At 40.5% G+C, this 13,412-nt stretch overlaps 1 protein-coding gene across 1 annotated transcript in view; it reads left to right on the top strand.

Moving 5' to 3' along the window:
* The window catches only part of CPM (carboxypeptidase M), a 289,531-nt gene that overhangs the window by 200,505 nt on the left and 75,614 nt on the right, over nt 1–13,412 (top strand). The window contains exon 3 of the mRNA XM_060025195.2: nt 3,842–4,004. Within this exon, the coding sequence (XP_059881178.1) occupies nt 3,842–4,004 (163 nt within the window). The remainder of the gene's footprint in view (nt 1–3,841; nt 4,005–13,412) is intronic.

Here is a 13,412-nt window from a genome sequence, read left to right as displayed (position 1 = left end):
TTTCCAATGACCTTCACTTCTGTAATTCACTCCACAGAAATTGTAGATCCCATCTTCATTTAGAACTGTTTACCTCTGACACTTCTGTGCTTTTCACTCTGTTTTGATTTTAGATGAAAATGCCTTCATTGTTCTTCCGACTAAAAGTAACACATGTTTAACTGCAAATTTTTTCAGAAAATACAGAAAGATTTAAAAAAGAAAAATCAAAACCTGGCAACTTAGAGCTGACCACTCAGCATTCTGTAACCCTTAAAACTTTTCGCTAGGAATAGTTTTTTGTTTGTTTGCTTTTCAAAATGGGAATTTACTATTCATTTTACTTTTACAATCTGCTTTTTGCCACTCAATGACTTATTTTTTCAAGCCAATAAATACACACCTATATCATCATTAATGTGGCTGAAAATATTTTATTGTATGGCTATAATATTCTTTATCTGACCCAAGGTGTCTCAACCTCAGCACCAAAATTTGGGGCTGGATAATTCTTTGTTGTGGGAGGCTGTGTTGTCATTGGAGGATGTTTAGCATCCCTGCCCTCTACCCACTAGATGCCAGTAGCACTGTCCTCCCTGCCCCCCACCCCTACACACCAGTCATGACAATCAAAAATATTTCCACCTAATCCCAAATGTCTTCTTTGGGCAATGTTAACGCCCAGTTGAGAACCACTGATATAATCAACCTGCTATTGTTTGTTTATCTACTTTGTCACAATTAAAAACAGTGGTGCTTATAAAGATCCTAACATATAAACTCAGCACTTCTCCAAATTACTTCTATAGCTTAAGTTTTTATCAAGAAAGAGCGTATTTAAAACTTTGATGTCTATTCCCCAGATTTCCTCCAGAAAGGTGTATCAGTTTATAATACCATTAAAATAGCAGAAATGTCATTTCCCCAGATCTTGTTCATTTCTAGGTATTATCAATCTTTTTAATCTTTCTTGGTGGTAAGCAAAACAAAATATTACTTTCCCCTTTTAATGTGTAATTCTTTGATTGCTAACCAGGTCAGTAACTTTTACTATGTTTATTGACCATTTGTATTACTGCTTTTATGAACCACCTATTAATGGCCTTGCCCATTCTTGATTTTGTAAGAGCTATTAATTCTTCCAGTTTGCAATTTTTTAGGTAAATTTTATGCTGAGTTTTCCTTATAGAAGGTATATATTTTTATGATGTTAAGTTATCTGCCTTTTTATTATGTTTTTACCTTTAGTGGTGTCGTGCTTAGAAAGATCACCTCTGAAGTCTTAAACTTTAGTGTTTTAGTCTATTAGGCCAATGTTTTATTCCTCCATGTCTTTCACACTCTAACACTAAACTTCTTTGACCTCTAGACCATTGCAAATAAAATTTGAACGTACATAGGACTGGAAATCTTATTAAAATGCATGTTCTGATTCAGTAGGTTTGGTGTGAGACAAGGGACTCTGCATTTCCAGCAAGCTCCCAGGTGATGTCAATGCTAGTCCTGGACCACACTTTGAGTGGCTAGGTTCTGGACCTTCAGCCCTCAAACCCCAGGAGATTGGCTCTCTCTTGAATTTGCTTCCATTCCTTACCTAGTGTGAACCCCAAGGGCAGTAATTTCAACTATACCTCACCCCTTTGTTTATCTGGAATAAGAACCCTGGCGACCTCCATCCCAGTATTGACCAAGCCACCATCTTCTCCATCCCAGTATTGACCAAGCCACCATCTTCTCCAGGCTCCAGCCACAGCATCACTAAAGGAAATCTCAAAACTGCCACTTGCTTCTGTAACAAATGTTTGATTTCTAAAGTCAGATCAGAAATCCTTCACTTTGTTCCTTGACAGTTCCCTTTCCCATTCCTTAGAGTAACTTTGCCTAAATTTAATCTCCTTGACCCTATTCCACCTCCTTGCAGGCCTCCAGTCAATGAACAACAATGAAAGAACTTCTTCAAACCATCTGGTAAAAATCACAGTTAGCATAGCAACTGCTGCATACTTTTTCTTTTAATCCACTCAAAAACCCAACACCATTGTATTAAGATTTTCCAACTCTTAGAGAATTCTGTTTAGATTTATTAATTAAACTGGTTATTTACTTAATAGATACCTCCCAGAGTTCTCACAATATGCCTGCCAACCTTATTTAGGTAAGCACAATTATCATTTCCATCTTACCGACTAGGAAACTAAGGCACAGAGAGTTGACACAACCACTGAGTGTCAGAGAAAGGACAGGGACCCATATCATGTGATGCTATAATCATAGCTCAAACTTCTTTACTCCGCTACCCGGGAATCACAGGGGGCCTCAGGTTCCAAACTGCTCAATTCTACAGTAGTATCTGTATCACAAACAAAGAAGAGGCAGGATGAAAAGCAACCTTTAAACATTGTATAAAACAATAACTTATTTAACAACAAAAAAAGAGACAGGCGTTCACTAGCGGTTCTCAGCTCTTGAGGGCACGTTCCATTCACATTCCTGGGCCTCAGAAGTTTTGTTCAACCTATCTGGGGTGGGGCCCTGGCATTACTGTTTTTAATCTGTTAAAGGGTAATGTTATCCCAAATCAGTGCTTTTCAAACGTTTTACATTCAGTGGACCCGTGGCACAAGCCCCCCGTTACTCTGATAGGCAACGTGTGACAGGTGTGCGCAGTCTTTGCCCGTCCCACACACCCTCTGGGTTTCGGCAAAGTCCTTGCTATTTCTAGTGCAAACACAGATCACCCCATCCTTCCAGAAAGAAGCATTTTAGGTAGAGATAACTGAAACTGGCCTAGGCAGTGTTAGTGGCGGCAGCGTTGACTTTACAGTGATGCCTCTGATGCCTTCTTCCATGTGGTTTCCAGATTGCCAGTCTTCAATGTAACGCTGATTTAGTCAAATCTCATACACTATAAATATTTGTCGGAAAATTTCCTGGACTCCACACGACGGCATTTAAAACTTCTACACGCACGTTCTGAAATGCCACGCGACTGCAGAGCAGGGTTGGGCCGCCTGGCGCAGCTGGGAGTGCGGCCCTGGCGACTCGGGTCGGCGCCGAAGAGCAAAGGAGCCCGCTCGGGGCTGCGGGCGCCCGGGACTCGCGGCGCCTCGTGGGGCTCCAGGTGAGCCCAATACGCGCCGGCCCGCATCACCCAACTCGAAAAGCCGTCCAAGCCTTTAGCGTCTCCAAGCTCGCTGCAGCTGGAGACACCTCGTGCCCCTTTGGTGGAGCGCCCCGGACCCCTTCAGCGGACGAAGCCGTGGCCGGGGTGAGCGCACTGCCAACCTGGGGCGCCGGCAAAAACTGGGGCCGCGCGAGGTAACTCGGTTTCGGGAAGCTCGCCGCCGCGCCCAGGGACCTCGAAGGAGGCAGAGGAGCCCGGACCGCCCGGCTCGGCCCCGCCCCGGAGTGCTCCTCGCGGCGCCTGAGTGGGCCGGAGAGACGTCAGTCAGGCGTCGTGGGTGGGACCCTGGCCGGGCTATTAATACTGGGTCCCGTCTGTTGGCAGCCGCCGGGCGGCGGTGCGCGCCTGGGCTCGGGGTGAGGAGCGGGACGCGGTGGGCGGGTGGGTGGGTGGGTGGTGGGGGGGGGTCGGGCGCAGCTGCTGCAGCTGTCGGGCGGCGGAGAGCGGCCGAGACGTGGGGAGGAGGAGAGGGTGGGAGGCGGGATGGAGGGCACCCGTGTTCCGGGTGCGCTAACTCCCGAAGCTGTTGCTTCCAACTTTTACCTCCTTCGGAAGCTGGGAGTGTTAGTGCCGGGAGATCTGAGACTAGACAGCGGAGCCGAAGCGAGTAACGTGCACACTCCCCACTACCCCCTTCCTCACCTGCTCAGCTTTATTATTGTTTTTATTCATCTCTAGACCATGGACTGCGCCCGCCTCTGGCTAGGGCTGTTGCTGCCTGTGGTAGCTGCGCTGGACTTCAGCTACCACCACCAGCCAGAGATGGAAGCGTTCCTGAAGAGTATTTCCCAAAACTACAGTTCTATCACTCACTTACACAGTATCGGGGAATCTGTGGAAGGTAGGGTCCGTTTCGTGTACTTTCCCAAACCCCTAGTCCTCAGTTTCATTCATTAAATATGCCTTAGCCTCCTGTCCCCTCTCCATGAAGCGACTCAGAGGGTCTCGAGCGGTTCCATCCCTGCCTTGCGTGTTGGTTGTTTCTGCTTTTGTGTGTTGTGTTGCTTTTTGTCAGGGGAGTAGTAAGACCTGAATTTTACTAAACGTCTCCGCTGTCGTTCGGTGTTGAGTGCTTTGCGTTAATGGCGTTCTGTTTTGGGATCTTGCAGACAGTGATTTCCTGGGATGAGTACTTTAGGTTTTAGTTTTCTACATGAACTTCTGCCAAGGAAGTCTGTTTACCCATCTCAGGTTTGTTTCCCTTTTTGATGGCTTCTTTAAATATGACTCGGACTGTTAGGATCGTGTCTTCAAGCCTCTTTTAAACTAAAACAGGGCAGTTCTGTTGGTGAGATTTCTATGTCACGTATAATTAGCCCTATGGCTTAAAGTTATGCAAAAAAGTGGCTTTGGTACTGATTAAAAGGCTATTTTAAAAGTTATCCATTTGAATGAGACAATTGCTGGGTAATAAATGTACCACAGCAGTGATTGGTATTGCTCTTAGTATTTTCGAGTTCATTATTAATTACTTGGTTTTAACTTAGAAACCATATATTAAGTATAAATATACAACTATATATTCTAATTTTAGTAGATAGGAAAATTGAATCATAGTGAAATTAAGTATTTTGCCCTAGAACACTCAAATCTTGAGTGAGTTTTATAACCAGGATTGGCACTCAGCTGATTCTACTTTAAGGCTTAGCCGTTTTGGGACAAGGCAAATAATTTTACCAGATATTATTATTTCTCAATCTTTTATTATATTGGTACCTCCCCAAAGAGATTAGCAAATAATTTAATGCTTAAATTATAAGTTTTGTCAAGTGTATGTAATTTGGATGTCAGCTCTTTATAAAGTGTATTTCAACCCCGTGTGAATTTTAGCTCTGAGTTTTTCAACCAATTTGTGAGTCTCTTAATTACCATATTCTTAAGTAATCGTTTTCCAAACAATTAAGGCCATGGTTTTTATATTTTAAAAGTATTACATAAATTTGTTTATGTGCAATGCAACATAAAAATTCTTGGCTTATGTGTGTAATGGCATTTTTGTTTTTAAACAACGTTGCTAAGGAGTTGGAGCCGGAATTACTCTATATTTTGCTGTATCATCCAAACTTATAGAGGTTGGATGTATGAGAAAGCGTATCTTGAATCAGCACATGTGTTCAGCCTTTTGAAATCATTTTCCCCTAGGGCTAGAGAAGAGCAATTTTAAAAGATCTAAGAATACTAATTACATTAATAAAGGAAATATAGAACACAACTAACTTGAGTTATTGTTCAGTCATTTAACCCACAAGGTGATGCCAGTGTTGTTAATTTTAAGTACTAAATGATTTGGTTTTTATTTTTTTCAAGCACAAAGTGCTTGTGACGGGACTCTCAATGTCAACCAGCTATTTTGATCTACCTTGCGTGCTATCAGACCACGGTAATAATGAAAGGCAGCAGGCTTAATTGTTTTTACCTGGTGTGCACTATTGTGGTTAAAGGACTGAGGAATTACCGTGTAAAAAATAAAATCTGACACTAGTTTAGGTCAAATATTTGTATTGAGTATGTTCTGAATAATTACTCCGGTTAAGAAAAATCCCAAATCTGCTATTAGGTTCTGAGTAGTAGGTTAAACTGCACGCTAGTAACTGGGAATCGGTTGCCAAGCATATTTGTTGGTACTCTTTTCACTAGATGCACAGTTTCCCCTGGCCATCCTGCCCTCTGATGTAAGATAGCTTGCTTAGCAAACAAGATTTACCACATGTGTTATTTATTTTTCTTTGTTATTGTGAATGTGGGCAACATACCTAGAAGGGAAAGTAATCTTCCTACCTCGCCAAATACATTTTTAGTTTTTGTAGATGCATATCACGTGTATTTTCATTACTGTGATCATGGATTCTCTTCTGCTTTTTTCCCCCCAGTTCACATTATTTCATTACGTATTTCCATGAATTGAAAGGTCTGCAGGTGTGAGTTTATTGCTATATAGTCTTTTCTCCTCGATTATGTGAATTTCTTAGTCATTCACCTCTTTGCGGCATCTATATAGCTTCTGGTGGCCTCTGTTATAAACAGTGATGCTAAAAAAACATTGATACATGTCATGATTAATGGCCTTCTATTATAATTGTTTTTTTTCCAGTTTTTAATTTTGAAAAGTTTGAAAGCTACCCAAAAGCTGAGTACATATATACATTCACCTAGATTCTGCCATAGTAGACAGACCACATTTCAGTTGAGCCTTCTAGAGGAAATCCCACTACCTAATATCAGAGTAAAGAAAATCTTAGGTAAAACAACAGAGGCAACTATAAAACAAGAAGAACAGACAGCTGAGTTGAGAAAAATCAGAAAATGTACAATGTTCATTGATTCATTCCTTCATTCAGTTAAGGGAACACCTCTCCTATCCTTTTTTTTTTAATTACTCCTAAGCCCCTTTGTCTAGCATGTTCCTGGCACGTATTCAGTGATTTTTATCTGTTTTGTTTAGTGGCTTGACTATTTACTGAGGGATAGCTATGTGAAGCGAGCAAAAAGTTGTGCCATTTGTGCCCTGCTGTCAGGTAGCCCCCTTTAAAATACAAATGTATTTATTATAGATTCCCCAGCTATTCTCTCCACATCCCCCCAAATTGGTTCTAGGACCACTTTAAATGAGATTTCCTACATCTCTTTTCTAAGAATCTTGTCTTTCCTCCTGCTAAGTCTAACCTTGATCTGAATAAGGAAGGTTGCAAAGAGCAAGGGTTAGATAATAAAATCTGTTCTAAAGTGCTTTCCATGTATTTGGTGTTGTAATACATTATTTCAATCTCAACAACTCAAATAGGCCTTATACTCATTTACAGAAAGGATCCAATGAGGCACAGAGAAGTTAATTAACTTGCTGAAGATCACACAGCTGATAAGTGTTAGAGGGAGGCTTCAAACTCAGATCCACCTTCTCTGAAGCACATCTCTTTCTCATTAAGGAAGCGGTTTGACACAGATGTGGCTGGTCACATGAAGACAGGTAGTTACTGGAGGGTTTCAGAGTCACGTTTTGGGCACACTGGATCTGAAAGTAAAGCTTCTACCAAGGATCCAACACAGTAGCCAGTAGCCACTTGTTTACTGAGCAGCTGAAATGTGACTAGACCAAATTAAGGTGTGCTAAAAGTGACTTTGAAGATTTCATACAAAAAAGTAAAATAGTCCATTAATATTTTTATATTGATTCCATGTTGAAGTGGTAATATTTTAGATATAAAGGCTAAATAAGAAACATTTAAAAAAAACTTCACCTGTTTCTTTTTACTTTTGTTAATATGGTTGTGGTTTCTAAAACATTTTAAATTACGTATATGACTTGCACTATATTTTGATTGGGCTGTGCTGATCTAGACGGAAATTTGTTATTAGCAATTTTCTTTTTCTGAGTACAAAAGGAACTCAAGTTCATTTAGAAAATTGGGAAGATATAACAAAGCACCAAGGAGAAAAATAAAATCTCACCGTCCAAAGGAAACACTTAGTAGACCTGAAAGACTATATGCCCTGTTTTGTGCCTTTCTCCCCTCCCACTGAGCCAAATATCTTGCTTGCCCCTGCAAACATGTTATTTCTAAGACCTGAGTTTTAATGCCTGCTTTTTGTCCTATCAATGGATATACTGTTGTTTATTTAACTTACACCCCACTGACATTTAGTTTGTTTCTAAATTTTCCTGTTATTAAAAAAAAAGTGCCATAGTGGACACCTTTGTAGCTAAGACAGCAAAAGTTGTCAGAGCACACGCAGGCTTTGGAACTACAAGGCCCAAGTTCAAATTCTACATCCTCTACTTTGTAGCAGTGTGACACTGGGTGGTTAGAATAATTCCTGGCACGTAATAAGTACTACATAAGAGTTGCTGTTAAAGATACATTACCTGCTATTGGGGATATATTTCCGAAAAGGAAATTACCAGGTCTTAAAGCAGTTCTATGTATTTGATACATGTAACCAAATTGATTTCCAAAAGGAGTATTGATTGATGATCTCAAGAAATGTATGCTTACCTCTTCTCTTTTTTTTTTTTTTTCTTGCGGTACGCAGGCCTCTCACTGTTGTGGCCTCTCCCGTTGTTGAGCACAGGCTCCGGACGCGCAGGCTCAGCGGCCATGGCTCATGGGCCCAGCCGCTCCGCGGCATGTGGGATCTTCCCAGACCGGGGCACGAACCTGTGTCCCCTGCATTGGCAGGCAGACTCTCAACCACTGCGCCACCAGGGAAGCCCTTACCTCTTCTCTTATACCAGTCATAAATCAGGCATTCCTGGTTTGAAAGATTACTGTAGTATTTGTGAAAGGGTACAAAGTTTTGGCCATACAGGATGAATATGTCCTAGAGATCTACTGCACAGCAGAGTGCTTATAGTTAACAATATTGTTTACTTTAAAATTTGCTATGAGGTTAGATGTTATGCTAAGTGTTATAGTGATGATGATGATGAAAGATTACTGTAGCATAAAGTTTTCGTTGTTGTGTTTAAAGTATAAAGGAGAATTTATTTCTCCTGCATTTTCCCCCAAGGATTCTCACCTTCACATATGCATTCAACAGATATTTATTGAATTCCTCCGTCAGGAGTCGTCATAACATTGCAGATACTCAAAAATCTCGCTAGAATTTGCTTAAGACTCGTGCCCCAAAGAGGCATGTACCGTGCTCATGTACACAGACCTCTCATTGCCTACTCCCCTTGCCTGGGTAGAATGTGGCTGGCGATTTACCCTCTGAAAAGGACACGATACGAGATTTTGCCACAGCATTCGATTTTCTGTCACCCTATTCATTTCTCAAGTGTGATCAGCAAGCCAGTTTGCTTGAGATCCTGTATAAAATGCTTTCTGTGATGTAAATATTGACATATTGAGGACTAAATAGCAAGACAGCCACTAAAATCTGGGAATTTCAGCTGTAATATACATACTTGTGATTTAAAGTTACATTGGGGTAGCAAGCCTTTCCCCTTCTTTAACTAGAAATGTAAAGTCCTTTTCTGAAACACCTTAGGAACATCAGCCTTGTTTTATAACCATTAAGTTTCTTAAAGACACTGCCTTTTTTTCTTACAAGGAAATGATTTAGATTTCCACTATATTTGTGGTATGAGATTTTAAGAGGAAGAGACAGAATATCCAGAAAGTAACACAGATGTTACTCTGCTTCAACCACCAATACTTTAGTGGCATTTGAAACTTAAAAAAATAATAATTGCAGCCAACATTAAGTGAATTTTACTCTTTGCCTGGCACTTTACATATACCCCTCAATCACTCTAACAACGGCACGAAATACCGCTATTATCCCCCAATTTACATGTGAAGAATTGAGATTGAATGAATCATCCACAGTTAGTAAATGACAGAGGGGTGATTGGAGCCAAAGCCTGTCTTGTGCCAAATAGTGGACCATTAAAGCTCTTTGCTGTAGAGAAAAGTTTCTCCAGTTACCTCTTTCTCTGTTCTTGTCCCTTTTCCCCTCCCCCATACATCCTGCTCCTCCCCTTGCCCCGACTGCTGTGATTCTGCAAAAGCTGAGAAGCATCCTCCATCATCCAAGAAAAGGCCCGTGTAAAATGTATTTTATGTGTGGAGTGATAGGCTGTGGAATCCTAGACCCCTTTTCAGTATTTACGGTTTCATCCAAAGCAGTGTGAATTACATATTTTCGTGTAGACTTAATTTTTTTTCTATATACTAAAACTGTTTGGTTATGAGGCAAAAGGAGAAGACTGAGATTCTGGTTTGCACACTTTCAGGACACCCACCCACCAAAATGCTGTCTCCTGAGTTGAGAACAGTGGTTCTCATTAAGAGAAGTACTGCCCCCTAGGGGGAATTTTGGAAATTGAGGGGAGGTTTAGGCCATAACTTAGAAGTCTTTGGAGGGGGGACCTCGCTGATGCATCCTCCTGATCTTGTTAGCAGCACACAGAATAGTCGTGCCTAGTGAAAAATCGTCCTCCACATTTTCTAATGTCTTCCATAGGTGCAAGACCAGCTTACCAGCTAAAACCAGTTCCGATTTATGTACAAACACAAAATACTTTTTTCCCACAATTTTAATATGTACCAAACTTTCCAGGAATAGTACCTGTAGGCAAATTGAGGGAAAATTCAATTATATTTTTCTCTGAACTTGGTTCCGAGATATTTCACGTTCTTAAAATCCTGGCATCAGTGACCACACAGCTGAATCAGTCTGCGTTTGTAATAAATGCCTTCACCGTGAATCTCAAGAATTGATCTAAGCAGCTTTTTCTTATTATAAGTTGCTTTCTTTTTATTTCCCCTTTATGTAAAGTTTGAACATTTTATCAATCTTTCTGAAATTACGTATGCAAATATTATTTTCTGTGGATTTCATGCCAGCATGGTGAAGGAGGAGCTGCAAAATCTTGGACGTGAAAAAAGAGGCATCAACTGATAGGGTTAGGGACTGTTGGTCTGAAACCACAGATGCAGAGAGCTGATAAGACCCACTTCAAATTTATGTAGCCAGCATACAGAAGGTGTTTGGTTTCCGTTCTTAATCAAAACACGAGTGCCTAGTGGTAACACCGCAGTGACGAATAGTATCTAGAGTTGAGAGATAACTGCCATTCGCCCTGTTTCCTTCCTTTGGTTTGTGAATTTAGAATGCCCCTTTCTCGAAGAGTGCAAAGTCAGAACGTAAGATAAGAAGAATCTTAAAGTAAAAAAAAAAATGTTTTTTATTGAAATATAATCGATTTACAATGTTGTTAGTTTCAGGTGTACAGCAGAGTGATTCGGTTATATATAGATCTCTTTTGCAGATTCTTTTCCCTTAGAGTTTATTACCCAAAAAAAGGTAAAGTTTTGAAGGTTATATCAAATACCAACATGCATTTGGGTTAGGGGAAGAAGATTAAATCAGAACTTCCTATGTAATGATTGAAAAGAATTGGTATTCTTCCTAGCTCCATAGCCATTCAATGTAATATAGGGTAGTAGTTTGCTGAGAGGTTAGGAAATCCTAATTTGAGTTTGTGTGCAAATAAACAGACATAAAGTAAATAAAACAGACATAAGTTGCACATTAAAAATGTTTTCTCAACCCTGTTTTACAAGGACTGCTACATGTCAGATGTTTAAAAAGTATACATTTTCTGGTCTGTGACCCTTCATGTACATACCTTCGTCAAAAGCTCAACTGGAGGTTTACTCTCCTTGGCATCACAAAAATGCCGCCAACTTCAAACAAGTTGCCTTCAAACTAGCTTCACAGACATATCCCGAACTTCCTCAGAGCTGAAGATAGCAGCCTTCATGGTGGGGTATAAAGGCATTAATGACAGGGTAAACCCTTCAAATATGCAAGCACTGTCACAGAGTCTAGAAGAAGAAAGCAAACCCTCTGTTTGTATAAACAAAGAACTTTCAGTTAGTTGTTTACTCAGTTTTTAAAATTTCTCTGATAGGAATCTCTCTGAGGAAACTAGAACCACACTTAAGGAGCACAGCCAAAGTCACCTGAACTGACAGTTATCCAAATACATAACTCAGCCTCCTTTCTGACAAAGTGCACGGGTATACTATGAATACAGTCAGGTGAAATTGAGCACAACGTCACATTTTTAGAGCAGGAATGGATGTTAGAGACCACCTGATCATTTATTCAGTTGATTGAGGCTTGGTTCAAAATGTCACCTCCTCCTGGAAGTCTTTTTCTAGTCGCCTGGGCAGAGTTAGAATCTCCTTGCGCCCCTCTTCCACAGCATCTTCCAGGAGCTCTGTCTATGTTGTACCTGGAGGGCAGCGACCAGGCTTCATTCATCTTCGTATCTTAGACCCAGTTATGTGCTGATTATATGTGACAGGCACAGTGAGGGTCACAGCTGAAGAGTTTTTCCATGCATAGCAAAGGAACCATTAATGTAAATATGCTTTTATACACTTTTATACAGTATAGTATATAGTATGCTATTATGTATAAGTATATAAGATGTATATTTTTATATATATTTTATATACATTTATATAGTTACACATACTATATGTAACTATATACACAACGTTATGTAGTTATACATATGTTGTATGTAGTAAATACTTCAGTTTCTCAGGAAAATGAAATAGTTTTAGCAAAAACAGGTTATACTGCAATAAAACAATGTTATGGGAAGTAGCATGATACCTTGGAGAGGTAGTATAGGAGGACCTCATTGTGACACAGCTCATGCTGGAGGGCAACAGGGAGGTTAGTGTCCTTCAGGCAGTCAAGGGCATAACTGAGTCATTCACTGACACACCTAGAGGGGTTCTGGCTCCCTCAGCCCCCAAACATTAACCAAACATGTATTAAGAGAAGAGAGAGTAAATATAGGGGAGACACACACACACACACACACACACACACACACACACACACACACACCCTCCATTAAGAAGAGGTTAAGTAAATATCCCTGGTTTTATTTGAACAGTGAAAAAATAGTTCAAGTGTCTATCTAGAGAATATGAAAAAGTGAAAAGGACCATGTGATGAAGCCTCCCCCTCCCCCCCCCCACCAGAAAAGTTAAGCAGATACTTGGAATCCCTCGATTTTAAGGGTCTTTTTTCCCCTCCATACTCAGGAATGCTGTACAGGTTTAAGATGTTCAGGTTTTGGAAATAAACAGGTAGACAGGCTGAAGGTTGAAAGTATCTTAACTTTAATTTTTAGTCCCTGTTAAGTATCCATTCCCTTGCCCATTGTTGGTAACTCAGTCAAGCCCATCCATTAAAATTCTTTTAAAGGGGGCTGTTCACTCCTGAGAAAGTGTGGACACATGGGGAGAACAGATCATTTTAACATGGGGCAATTCCACAGGAGTTTTCCCATTATTTTAAAATTAGATTTACTTACACCTTAGTAATAATACCAAATGCACGTGGGGTTAAATTTGAGATGCAGGTTGCTCAATTAAGGAACACATTTTATTTGTTTTCTGTTACTCTTAGAGAATGAGATGAATAATCTCTCTCTACTAGAGATAACCTAGAGATAAGCCTAGTGGGATTATCATTTGTTACCGGTAAGTTCCTTTCTATTTATGAAAAAACAGAAAGACAAATTGGGAAATACCACATTCTAGCCTTAATAAACATGTAGCTGGGCCTGGGTATCTTGTGAGTTTTAATGACATATACTTCTAAATGCACAAAATGTGTGTTCAGTCTCAGCGGCACTCTAGCTCGCAGGGTAGGGGTGGGCGGAGAGTCCAGAGGCTTTGAGGTGGAAAGGATTGTGCTGTATTCCAAGAACAGA

Source organism: Delphinus delphis, chromosome 11 (assembly GCF_949987515.2).
Source record: "Delphinus delphis chromosome 11, mDelDel1.2, whole genome shotgun sequence".
Lineage (NCBI taxonomy): Eukaryota > Metazoa > Chordata > Mammalia > Artiodactyla > Delphinidae > Delphinus > Delphinus delphis.
Note: the sequence above shows the minus strand (reverse complement) of the source record. Positions and strands in the feature narration are given on the sequence as shown.